At 34.7% G+C, this 14118-nt stretch overlaps 1 protein-coding gene across 3 annotated transcripts in view; it reads left to right on the plus strand.

The window, feature by feature from the left end:
* Positions 1 to 14118, plus strand: part of LOC150094872 (cAMP-dependent protein kinase regulatory subunit-like) — a 233463-nt gene that overhangs the window by 86927 nt on the left and 132418 nt on the right. For all 3 annotated transcript variants that reach the window (XM_090411482.1, XM_090411483.1, XM_090411481.1), the window contains exons 3-4: positions 2188 to 2279; positions 7246 to 7354. In XM_090411482.1, coding sequence (XP_090267608.1) covers positions 2188 to 2279; positions 7246 to 7354 — 201 coding nt within the window. The remainder of the gene's footprint in view (positions 1 to 2187; positions 2280 to 7245; positions 7355 to 14118) is intronic.

Below are 14118 nucleotides of genomic sequence, written 5' to 3' on the forward strand. Positions count from 1 at the left end.
CAACTATTTTGTTCCCTAAATGGAGTTCTACAGGAATAATAATCATTGAATACCTCCAGAACCTGAAGTGGAAAAACTTTCAAATGCACTACTGAAGACTCCAAAAGCAAAATTAACAGGTTGAGACAGTTGACTCTCATTAAGTAAATTCATAAGGCATCTCAGTAATAGTTTGCTTTAGTGAGTTTGCTGTAGGATATCATAGTGCTTATGGAAATTTGGTTACTTCATTATAGTGAGTCACTATCACTACACCTTAAGGAATCCAAATTGCTAATGGGAGAGTTGTGTGTTTATATTAGATATTCAAAGTCTCTAGATCCACAGGGGAGGAGAACATTCACCTAATTAGAAGAGCATTACCAAGGTAGTACTAACAGCATCTTGTGGTTACCATAGGTCACTTATTATCTTATAGGTATAAACTAATTTTTCTTCAAGAGCCAACATACAAGATAACTTTAGCTAGATATCTAGACAACGTACATAAAAGGAGTATTATCCACACACCAACTACGAGACAATTGGATTCTTGATACTTTACTAAATTATTTGTAGCTACAGTGATAAAGTGAAAAAAATATAAGAAGAACTATATATTTTGCAAGAGAAAATACTTAGAACATTTTCTGCACCGGTGATAAGTTGATAACTGGTTTAGGGTAGCTGTGCTATGATGTTAGTGCAACATTGGTGCCACTTGAAAGTTTTTTCACTTGGTTATATTATAAATTAAAGATATCAAGAAGTTATATTCTTGGTTTAATCCTTTATCCAAGTGTAAGCATACAAACTTTGCACCTGAAGTATCTTCAGGACTGGACAACTTGTATATAGAGGCTAATGACTTCACATCACTTGCCTTAGTATTCCATAATGCACAGCACATATCCTTTCAGATATGTATAATGCTATGCATTATGGGAAGGGTCACTACCCAGACCGGTTTCGACCTTTATTGAGGTCTCATCAGTGGGAGCCAGACCCTGAAGTGATACCAAAGTTGAATTAATGCAGAAGTCATATTTCCATATGCTGATAAAAAGCCTTTTATATTTCCATATAAAAGCTGAATTCTAGTTGATTGCGGTAGAGCTCCTGGTACTTTACTATAAAAAGGAACACAAAACAATATGTCAGAATTTATTCACAGGGGAATTTCCTTCCTGTGTGTTCTAGATAAATATATGCAAGCATACTTTAGAAAAGGCTAAGAAAAATTGTGGTAGGGAAACATAGAAACAGTTGGATTCATGCCAAATAGAGATTGTCAGGATCAGATTTTCACTTTAAGACAAAGAGTTAAGAAATCATGGAATTAAAACATCTTATTTAAGTTTTGTAGATCTGGAAAAGGCCTGCAGCAAGGCACCAAGAAGAAAGTTATTCATAACACTAGAATTATCTAAATAGGACATTTTATCAAATGATATGTGATCTATATTTGAGTTTTAAGTTAGCAGTTAGAATTATAGGAAGTACAGAAATATGGTTTGATGTTAAATCAGGTGCAGGACAAGGGTTCACATTATCTCCACAGTTATTCATCATCGTGTGGATTCATTTCAGTCAGGGAATCCTATAAACTTGTACTGGATAACTGCTGTACAAAAATGAAAATCATCAATAAACAGACAAAAGTTGATGAAATAGGCATTCAAAACTTCAGCTGAGCCCTGAAAGGAAACTTATAGAACAAGTAAAATATTTCAACTCTTTAAGCACACTTTTTAGTGAAAATGGCAAATTAAATATAGAAATTGACCACAGAATTAGCAAAGCTGGTAAGTAGTCAACTGTATAAATTTCTCTGGAATACAAGAGAAATTAATCAAAACAGTGAAGTGGCAGTTTACAATATAATTTACAAAGCAATTTAAGTGATGGATCTGAGAGCTGGGTTAAGAATAAAACATTTGATTCAAGACTGGCAATTTTTTTGTTTCCAGATAGAGAGAGAGAGAGAACAAATAAATCTTCAGTTTTTTTGTCCGGTCTTGTGATATAACAAAATATATCTTGTTACAGGTGTGGTATTTTGTTGTGCCTTCGGTGTAAAACTGAAGAACAGTGTTATAGGAGTATTTTCTTATCTGTCACACACAAATCTATATGCCAGGTTGTATTTAGGGTTTCATTAAGACTTATGGAGGGCCTACATAAAATTAGTTTTTTTTTTTTTCCTAGGTTGTCCCCAAAGACTACAAAACAATGACTGCATTGTCCAAAGCTATTGAGAAGAATCTTTTGTTTGCCCATCTTGATGATAATGAAAGAAGGTAAGCGTTTGTATCACTCATTTATTATTGAGGTCTCACCTTGAATTGCTTTTGAAATTAATTCCTTGCAGTCTGTACTTATTCAAAACTGTATTTACTCGAAAAATTGTAATTTGTAAATAATCAATAAACAGATTTTCCATTCCTTCACCCCAGCTTTTGGTTATTAGCATTGGAAAACATTCCAGTGTTACAAAATGGATCTGTTAACATTTTTGATATATTTGTTTTTAAAGAGGGGAAACAGGTATGTCAAAATGGAAAGCAGCACATGTATTTTAGGTTATGTGTGTTGTACCAAAAATTAGTTGTTGGTGCAAAAAATATTAGCAATCATGCCAGTCAGCAGTACAACTCTCTCCATGCCAGATGGAAGATTATGGATATATCTATCTATCTATATATAAAGATAAGCCGAAATTTGAAAGGTTTTTATGTCACGTTTTTTGTCTCCTCATTGTTTTGGAACGTCCAACAATGTGTTTGCCTTCATGAGACAAACACATTGTTGTCTCATGTCTCGAGTCATCAGAATTGAAGGAGAACCGGCTTACCAGCCTGGAACTCGGGGGAGTGGATGCCGGGGGGGGGGGGCAGAGCCCTCTAGTGTGTGTGTGTGTGTGTGTGTGTGTGTGTGTGTGTGTGTGTGTGTGTGTATATATATATATAAATAAAACAAATTATGAAATATATACATAATGTTTAAAATCATGAATAAATAACAGCATATCCCTTTGAGGCATGCTGTAGGGGGTATTAATGGATTGTCATTATATTCATACAACAGATTGATAAAAAAAAGAGCATATTTTTATGCAAAGATATGCTGCTATTTTATCACCCCTGTTTCACATACATCATACAATCGGAATCAGAAAATCACTTATACAGCTAGTTTAGTGTTTTGACTAGTTTGGACTGATATCTGTCTTATTGCATGTAAATTTATTCTATTGACTTCCTACCACCAGCTTTTCTCATTTTGCTGTCTCCCTCAATGAGTCTCTTGACTCCATGGAGGTCTGATGATGATGATATATAAATAATAATAAAGAGATTCTCAATAAATATGGTTTCATTCTTCTCATGAGATTTTACCACTACCCAATCCATAAATGCATGATCTCTCTCACTCTCTCCATGATATAAGAAACATTAACATTAAGGTCTTCAGTCCAACAACAAGGATTGCTAGAGCACATATAGAGGTTGCCCATCCTGAAACTGTAGGCTCTTAGGTTGTGTTTAATTTTAATATTGGAATTAAACAAATTCATTTTTATTCCTTAGTGTTGTGTCCTCATTCCATGGAAATCACAAAATGACTGTAACAAGATCAGTTTTGAAATGTAGCTTGATTTCTTGATGTCCTCTCTAGCAACTTGTGAAAAACTGCTTTTATTTTTTAGTGATTTGAATGGAGACTTTATATTACGAACAATTATATTGTGCAATATTATGCGAATATTGATCACAACAAAGATTTTGCATTTTTGTGAATGCAAATTATCAGCAGGCCCAAAGTTGGTATATTCCTGTACTCTGAGAGCATAAAACTCATTTATCCCATTCTGTCATAAATGGAATTTTCTGTATGGATTTCAATAGTAAACATTCTTTTTATTTTTTAAATGTTATCCCTGCATATGAGAAGCAGCAGGGACTATAGCGAATAAATGTTGTGTGTGAGCAGGGATCAGGAGTAGAGTAATCTGTTGATAGTCATCTTTAACAATTGGAGATTATGGTTCTTTGGAAATACTTCATGGGAGGAAGCTGTTCTATGCAACTGAGGTTGATGGAATGAAAGATGACAGGTTCGATGAGTATACAGTTCAACTGTAAAGGGATGTTGAGCAGCAGTTGCTTAAGTTCATGTAAATCTGGCAGAAATGGGAGGCATAATGGATGCTATTTCTGCTGAACAGCAGCCATAGAAATAGTGGAAGATAGAGAGAGAGAGAGACAATGCAGAAACTGATCTATGAGAAATTGGCTGAAGAGTCTGTAAGAGATGATGATTAATCAACAACCACTCTTTTCTTTAATAGCTTCAGGAATTTTTAGGGCACCACCCCTAACATAAGAGTAGTATTCCAAGGTTGGCTGGATTTGAGATTTATATAGATTATGGATCTGGTCAAAAGAGAAGTACTGTAAAATTATGTAAATTTTTGTTTATATTAAGTCTTATTATCTTTATATTCTTATTAAATCTTTGTCTGCTGTACCTTTTGTAAAAACTATGATATTCTTTTATCACTTCACAAATCTTATTCTTACTTATCCTCAAAATTTTACTTTACTTAATTTATAACTCTTTATCTTTAATCTTAACAGTCGTAACTCCGAGTATATTAATCCATTGCTTGATTTAATCTCTTAGCTCACAATCCTCTCACTAAACTTAATTCACTTTTGACTCAAGGCTGCAAATATTATTGTTCTTGTGTGCGAAACTTTCAAACCTGAGAGAATGCCTCTGGCTGGAGCCAATCTCTTTGTCTGAACAACTGGTGTTTTTCTAAACTGAATTTTGGAAAATTTATTTGATTTCTAGCTGCGCCACCAAAATTCGTGGATAGAATATGATTGTCCTTCCAAAGAAAAACTCAGTTAATCATGGAACCTTTCTCTCTTACTTATAACTAAATCTAGCAACGTAAAACTTCTTTTCTACAGTCGTGGCTATTCGAGGACACACAGATTCAAATTTAATGAGCAGTGCATTGGTGACAGGAATCGGGCAAATTATTTAAACAAGAAAACAATTTATTCATAATCCAAGAAACGTACAAAAAGGTCAATACTAAAAACTCAAGTAAATCAGGTTCTGTACTTCAATGGCAACTCACAAATACAATCATAATTACTCCTCTTATGTAAACAATTCTTGTAAGACCATGCGTCTATGATAATACCTTTGTTAGCTTTTAGTCACACTCAGAGCAATCTCACATAAACAAATGCAGGCTTAGCAAATAACAACAATATTAAGCACACAATAAATCACTTTAAATTCTGCTAAGTTTTTTCTCACATATAACCGAACAAGACAATTCAAAGGTTAGATAAATGCCTATAGTCCTTTAGTATCATTACAAACAATAACTTTAAACAAATCGCCGTACAATTCTGTCTCTAGCAAAACAATAGAAAGATCTTACTTTGAATCAGTTGTCTGGTTCTCTCTGAACGATTCTTGAAATCACTTTCTTCTATTACCTTCCAATTTTGACAATGCATATGTATACCTTCTCTGTAATTAGTGGGATTTCCTCTTACTATTTGTGAACGTCAGGAACTTGGCGGCATGAAAATCCGGTATCTACTTTCTTCTAAAAACAACTCGAATTAGTTGTCTCGCACTTCTGGCATCTACTGGCTGGAATGCAGGGCTCCGATATTGAACCTGGGTGGCTTTCCTGAAGCTGGATCCAAAACAGAAACGAAGACGAACTTATTCTGCCACACACATCTAAATCTGCCTCTCTTGCTGCATGGCCTTCTGCCTTAAGACGATTGGCAAAAATTCCTTTGCCGTAATTTACATCGGAACTCCGTAGCCATACCTTACATCATCATAACTTCCGTAACTCCACGTCTCCTCGACTCTGCGATCTCGTTCGACTCCGTGACCTTGTAGCTTCTCTCTCTGACCTCGCAACAACGACCCTTGTGTTGCCGTAGCAACCCCTTTTTATCTGGCTCCATTGACCTTGGGTTCTGTTACGTATTAAACCCCTGGGTATTACGTGGTTCTGCACCCGCCACCTTTTTCTGTCATTGCATTAAGGTGGGAAACCCCTGTACATATTTGACCTTCATGATTGTAATCGCCCTAGGTCATAAGTTAATAAGATAATCCATCTGGAAATATCTTTGTCTGGAACGTTCTTGTGACACAAATTAATTCATATTTAACTTTCTTTGTCATTTTACAAAACTTTTGATGGTTACATTATTAAGTAATTCACAAAATTTTATTTCCATATTACTAAACTATACAAATTTTGTGAATTAATCACAAGTATATTGAATGGAATTTCGTTTACCAGTAAAATAGGTATATAAGGTATTTTTGTATAAAAATCCTTCTATACACGATTTTACAGTACCATCTTGGAGGGGGGGGAGTTTTTTTGGAAGCTCAGAATATTATAGAAGTGATGTAATTACACCTGTGCTTTTAAATGACTTCATTAAAATATATTATTTGAGGGGGCTGTGAAGGTTTTAAAATACTTCTATTTGATAGAAATACCCTGATTCCATTTTAATTCTAATCATATATAGTCAACTCTCACTATAGCATACTAGTAGGTATTGCAAGAATAGTTTGTGATAGTGAATAGTTCACTATAACAAATTTTTTGAATAACATTGTGCTGATGGGACTTGATAGTTTTATGACGGCATTTGGTGTAGCGAGAGCCAACTACAGTTGAGTTTCAGGTTGCATTAGAAATTATTATTTTGTACTTGAGATTATATTAAAAGGTTTGGTTGAAGATTATTTATTTTCTCTTAGATTTAGAACCTGTTTTGCAGCGCATAATTGTCCTGATTTCTCTTGTAGATGGGGTTGGGGATTCTAATCTATTTCATCAGTGTTGTTTAAAGATTGAAATTTTATAATATCAAAATATAAAAAGTCAATGATTAATTAATAAACAAATGTTAATACCAAAAACATTTAAATAAATTCACTTGCAAAAATCATTAATGTTTATAAGATTTGTGTTTAACTATTATTATTAGTATTAACATCTGACCTCCATGAAGTCAGAGACTCATCGTGGGAGGTACAATGTTCATCCAACTGTGCCTTAAACTGATTCAATGTGTCTACATTCACAACACACTCAGACACTCACCAACCACTCCCCATGCAAAGAATCTACTCCTCTAGTTGTGATGATTTTCTTCATACTTTGTATGTAACTTTTTTTTCCCCCCATTTCAGTGACATATTTGATGCAATGTTCCCAGTAGTACATAAATCAGATGATGTCATAATACAGCAAGGCGATCAAGGCGATAATTTCTATGTTATTGAACAAGGCGAAGTTGATGTAAGTATTAAATTTTAATATGCTATATAGATGAATACATACCAGCTTTTAAAATACTCTTTTCTGTAATTTCAAATTTTAATTAACTTAACTTTAAATGACTATTTAATCCCAAGGTCAAAAGATATTGCTTGGTGACTTAGAATAAAAGTTTTCATTGTGTTATATTTCTCATATTATTATTATTGCATGGGCACTTCCATTGAGTCCTAAGATCATCGTGGGAGACCCAAAACTATCAACACAATATCTGTTGTATCCCTCCTTGAAACCATTAACAGATAAAGAATTTTCAACTGATTCACACAACCCATTCCATTCATTCATTCACCACTCTCCAAGTGAAAAATCTGGTGCTCACATCCTTTCTAACCACACTCTTATCCAACTTCCAGGGATGACTTCTTGTTCCTACCTCTAGTCAAGTGTTGAAACATTTCTTTTCATCACTCCTGTAAAATCCTTTATCTCGATTACCTTGATGGACCTGTGATTTCAGTCAGGATTTCTCCATGACTGCAGGTCGTAAAGAGTCCAGCTATTCTTTATTCCTGTCTTGGGCCTTTCTTCTCCATTTTCTTTCAACTTTTTTAATCATTGGGTCTTCCCACCTTAAGGCTGGTCTTCCAGGTTTCCTTTTGGTATCTCTCGGATGCCAATTTGTTACTCCGACTGTCCATGTGTTGTCTCTCATTCTGACGAGATGTCCTGCCCATCTACTTTTGCTGTTGTAGATTGCTTTTAAAATTCTTTAGGTAACTTAAATGTTTGTATCATATCCCCCCCCCCTTTTTTTATTTTTATTTTTGCCTGTTAACCAACTTTTGCAATCCACAAATTCTCAATCCATCATAGGAAGCATTCCACAACTACTCACCATCTTGGTTACTCACCTCTAGATCCTCTCCTTCACTTCCTCATCCCCAAGAAATCCAGGTGACCAGACCAGAGCATAATCCAGATGTGGTTGTATCACGACTTTATAAAGAGGAATGATAACTCCCTTATATATGTTTTTTGTGTCTTCTCTAATAACCAAGTTATCCTTTGATAGCAAATCATATGTATGTAAGAGGTGTACAAGATACTGTAATAGTACTGTATGATTAAGTTTCCATTATTGTCATCTTTCCAACAGTAATTTCCTTCCAAATTAGTCTTGTGGTCTTTTTGTCAGTTGTTTTATTTCTAATGCAACTCTCAGATTAGTTTGAACGCTGTCTTGTATATTGCTGGTTTAGTGTTTTGGCTAATTTCTCTCTTATTCTATCTAAATTTATTAATTTGATACTCCACCATATCAGCTTTGGTTATTTTATCCAGCATTTCCATAATTAGTTTGCCATCTTACTAAAAATTATGCTTAATATCTGAAATATTTTACTTGAAATATTTCTGAAGTTTTGCCATTTAAGAATGCAGTTCATGTTTCCATGTTCCTGCCTATTTCCTTTTTTTGTCTTTTTATTTCTGATATTAATGCCAAATTTGTTATAGAAGGTATTCAGTTTAGTTAGGGAGTTCTGAATTTAGGTCAGTTATTTATTTAAAAGGTTGCTTAGTAGTCGAAGCTTGATAATTGAGATTTCTACATAGTCCTTGTGGAATTCCGAGAACCAACCTGGTCTTTTAATGACAAGCCCTTGTTACTTCTCATAGTGCACCCTGTTATTAGGTATTATCAGAGATGTCGTGAGGAATTTTGGCACCTATGGCCAGGAAAGAAAATTGCGGCGTTCTAAAAAAAAAAACTTTAAAAATCTAAATTTTTGCACCTATGTAAAATTAATGCCTATGGCCGGGACCACATTGGCCATAGTCTCACTACGCCTCTGGGTATTATTATCAATACATGACAGCTTCAAGGAATTCAAGGACTCGTTGTGGGATGGCACTCTATTCCACTCCACTACTCATGTCATCATCTCCTGCACTACTTAATCCTCCAGCTACATACAACCACCATTTCCACTACCTAGTCTTCCAATTGTAGTTACCAGTAATAGTATTTTTGTCTGTAAATCGCATATGCTTTCATGGCTGATTTTGCCTTTATTCAGGTATCTACCTGAATGCCAAATGAATTAATGGATGTGAAGTGGCGGTTTGGGACTTAACTGACCAAACTGTATTTTGTTTTGGCTTAAACCCAAAACAAAATTATAGTAATATTCTTTTAGTAGTAATAAAACAATATCATGAATTTAACAGATCAGGGCCATCTTAACAAGTTTGAGTGCTCTGGGCTAAAAAAATTTGGCATCTTAATCACATTGGATTGAGCAATAATTTAATAATACACATAATTAATTAAATACTTTCATTGCAAAAAAAATTTTTAAATATATCGACATTGCACATTTTTATTTGATTCAACAATATTTATAATATTGTTGAATTAAAATTCAACACACTCGGTTCTTAACCGCCCTTGGATCAATGGCACCCCTGGGTTATAGCTCATTTAGCCCAATGGATAAAGAGGCCCTGGTCATGATAATTACTTGAATAATATCTGAAAATAATCTCATCAGTCTTAAATTGAGTGCCCAAATATATGCAAATCTACCACTTATGAAATTAGTAGTAGATATTTTTATTATTATTTGGTAACTTCCATGGAGTCAATAGACTCATCTTGGGAAGCCCACTCAACTAGCAACATATCTATCATAATTAGTTTAAGTTATTTACACTATCTATACTCACAACGTATTCAGGCAATGCATTCCGCTCACTGACAACTCTCCACATAAAAAATCTACTCCTCACACCTTCTTCTTTACCACATCTTTATATGACTTTCAGGGATGATGTCTTGTTCTTCTTATCTTAACATCCACTCTTTTTATCATTTCTTCTCTATTAATCTGATAGAATCCCTTAACTAACTTGAAGATCTCTATCTTATCTCCTTTTTTCCTCCTATTCACAAATCTCTGTAATCCACATTCTCTCAAATGCTTTTAATAACCCTTTTCATAACAACACTCCAGAGTCCTGATATCACTTTTGGTTATTCATCTTTAGATCCTCTCTAGTGTTTCCACTAGGTGACCAAATTTGAGCACATTAGTCTGTATGTAGTCTGACCAATGCCTTATATAGAGGCAAGACCACCTCCTTATCCCTACATGTCAATGTACTTTTTATCATATCTCTGTAATCCACATTCTCTCAAATGCTTTTAATAACCCTTTTCATAACAACACTCCAGAGTCCTGATATCACTTTTGGTTATTCATCTTTAGATCCTCTCTAGTGTTTCCACTAGGTGACCAAATTTGAGCACATTAGTCTGTATGTAGTCTGACCAATGCCTTATATAGAGGCAAGACCACCTCCTTATCCCTACATGTCAATGTACTTTTTATCATAGCAGCAATACAATGTGCAGTCTTTGCAATCATGTGATGTGCCCCTGGAACTTCAGTCCACTATCTACCATCACTACAAGATCCTGAATCTCATCCACTTCCTGAAGTTCAGCTCCACCAATATAGTACGTAGTTCTTATTTCTCTGTTTACCAATACTCTGTATTAGTAAATGCAAGGTGTATAACACCTTGCATTTTCTAATATTAAAACTACAACCCCACTCATTTGTCCAAGCTAAAAGTCTGTTCAACTCTTCCTGTAGAAAATTAACATTAGCACTACTCCTGATAATTCTACCTAACTTTGCATTGTTGACACACATTTAAAGATCACCAGTCAATCTACATGAAATGTCATTAACAAATAAGTTAAACAGTAGGGCCCAAGAACAGAACCCTAAGGCACACCACTGGTCACCTTCCTTTTCTGAGATGCTGTTTCTATTATACAACTTACTGGTATCGTTCAAAGAGTCAGTCTCCGATCCATCTAACCAGTATACTATCTATTCCTATCCTCTGCAGCTTGTATACCAACTTATCTGTGGTAATCTCTCAAATGCTTTTACAAAGTCCAAGAATATCACTGTATCCGATTCTCCCTTATCCGACACGCTTGTCATCTTATCATAAAATATAAGCAGATTGCTAAAACAAGACCTGCCTTTCACATACCCATGCTGATCATCATGAGAATCTTATGTCAATCAACCCAATCCTGTATTCTCTTTCTAACCAGTTTTTTCATCTTTGATCACAACAGCAGATATATAGACTGGTCTATAATTGGAAACTTCTGTTTTCAAAACCATGCTTGTGGAGAGGTATTATTTTGTTTTCTTTCCACTCCTTAGGAACCTTTCCCAAGGTTTTCATTAAATAACCAGGACAAGGGTATGGCTAACTCTTTTGCACATTCTTTAAATATATGTGGTGATATATCATCCATTCCCACAGCCCTATTAACAGCTAACCCAAGTAACACTTGATACAGCTGATTCTTTCACCTTGAATTCTCCTAATTCTTGCCTCCTTTCTTCATGTTGCACAGCAGCATTCACACCCTTATGATATACACTGATGATGTGTTCATTAATTAATTCTGCTATATCATTTGCTATGGTTACTCTTCTACCATAACTATCCACCAGTATCAACCTGCCATAATTATTTTCTCTCTTGCTTGCCACATAGCAGAAAAATTCCCTTGGATTAGCTTTGACCTGAATCTTCTCTCATATTCTACTTTTTCTTTTTTAATAATGCTCGTCACTTTTCTGGCCTGCACTTTATATTCTTCATGCATCTGTTCACTGCAGACTGTATTGTACTTCCTCTATAACAACTTCTTTTGTAACACTGCTTGCTTGATTTCACTGTTCATCCATCTCACTCCTATTCTATTTATTCACTTAACTCTTGGTATGCAGTTATGCATTGCTTGTGTTAGATACTGTCTTATCATTTTCCATGCACTGTCAACATCTTTTCTACACTTCCTGAAGTACAGCTCCACTAATTTCAAGAAGGTCTATATGTATAACTAATAAGGTGGGTGATTATTAGAAGCTCCATACTCAACTAGCATCAATCCAATGTATTGATGCTAGATGACTATGAATCTTCTAATAATCACCCACTTTATTAGTTCCACATATAGACCTTCTTGAAAATAAATATTTTCCTGTTTTGACTACCTTCCAAACCATTGCCTCATGATCACTTTCACCAACAGGTGGCAGTGTTGATATCTCATTCACAACCACATCCTGTGAGGATGCCACCAAATCCAATACCGAAACCTTGTGGTGCTTCCTTCACATACTTTAGATATCAGGTCATCCCAAAGTAATATTGTTTTTTATACTGTGCTTGTTCAACAATGAGATAACTTCAGCTTAGTGGTACTTATAAAGCTTTAAAAATTCATGTTTAGACAAACTGAGAATTTTTAAAGCTTTATAAGTACCACTAAGCTGAAGTTATCTCATTCTAGGGCATTTCACCTTGCAAGAATATCATATATAAGTTATTGTTTAAGTAATCCTTTATTACTATGGAGGTCATTGAAGAACACATCATTCTTTATGAGTTCAAAAAAAAAAAAAAAGGCAACAATGCTGCTAATACTGTAAAAAGTGTGCAAGAAGTGTATGGCAATGTTTTGAATGCATGAAAGGGTCAGCAATGGTTCCAGAAATTTCAGCAAAGGGACTTGAGCTTGCAAGACTCTCCTTGTTCTGGGTACCCTGTCTCTCTCGATAATGATATGCTAAAAGCCACTATTGCAAGAAATGCCAATGCAACTGTTGAAAAAGATTTAGCAATAGATCTTAATTCATCATCATTGACCATCCATCACCATTTGCAAGAACTTGGAATAGTGTCTAAGCTCAGCATGTTGGTTCCTCACAAACTGATGGAACAACAATCGAAGAGAGCGCTCAACATCTGCACTGCTCTTCATTCTTGATAGGTTCAGTTTCCGTTTTTGAGTCATGTAGTTACTGGTGGTGAAAGTGATGCTTAAGCACCAAAAGCAGTGATTCATTCAGGTGCAAAGGCTAAATCTTAGCCAAAACAAGATCCTTCACCTTCAGAAGATTTTGTTAAGTGTTTGGTGGTATATAGCTAGTATTATACACTTTGAACTTTGCCACAAAACCAAATAATCACAGCTGAAGTATACTGTGAACAACTTGATCGATTGAATGAAAAATTGAAAGAAAAAGAGGTATTCTCTGGTCAATCAAAAGGGTGTTGTTTTTCACCATGATAATGCATGCTCTCATAGCACAAGAATGACCTGTACCAAGATTGAGGAACTCAAAGCTTCCACATTCACCATATTCTCCTGATCTTGCACCTTCAGATTACCACTTATTTCGAAATTTGCAACATTTTATTAATGAAAAACAATATGATACATTAGAGGCACTGAAATTGAGCCTATGTGACTTCTTTGCCTCCAAATCTCCTGATATGCTATAGAAATGGCATTATGAAGTTTTCACAATGTTGGAAGAGCATTATTGATTCAAATAGAGAATATATATTTGATTAAATTAGCAAGTGAGTTATTTTTTATATCCTTTCAAAATTCAATGCTAAAAATGACATTACTTTTGGGATGACCTATCCCTCAGAAACCCAACAAATTCATGCTTCTTGTTACTGTATGCTATCTTTTCTTTCCATTTCACATTCCTATAATTAAAATTTCCCATTAGGATCATCTTCTTTTTACTTGCCCGACTAATTTTTCTAAACATTTCACAATCAGTACCCTACTGACAAGTAACATACTGATTTGGAGGAAAATTGTAGATAGGAAGTTAGTAATGATGTAATTTTTTCATGTAGTACTATCATATCCTGTACACCCC

This window comes from Typopeltis vanoorti, chromosome 21, assembly GCF_054136105.1.
Source record: "Typopeltis vanoorti isolate ZY-2024b chromosome 21, IOZ_Tvanoo_1.0, whole genome shotgun sequence".
In the NCBI taxonomy this organism is placed as follows: domain Eukaryota; kingdom Metazoa; phylum Arthropoda; class Arachnida; order Uropygi; family Thelyphonidae; genus Typopeltis; species Typopeltis vanoorti.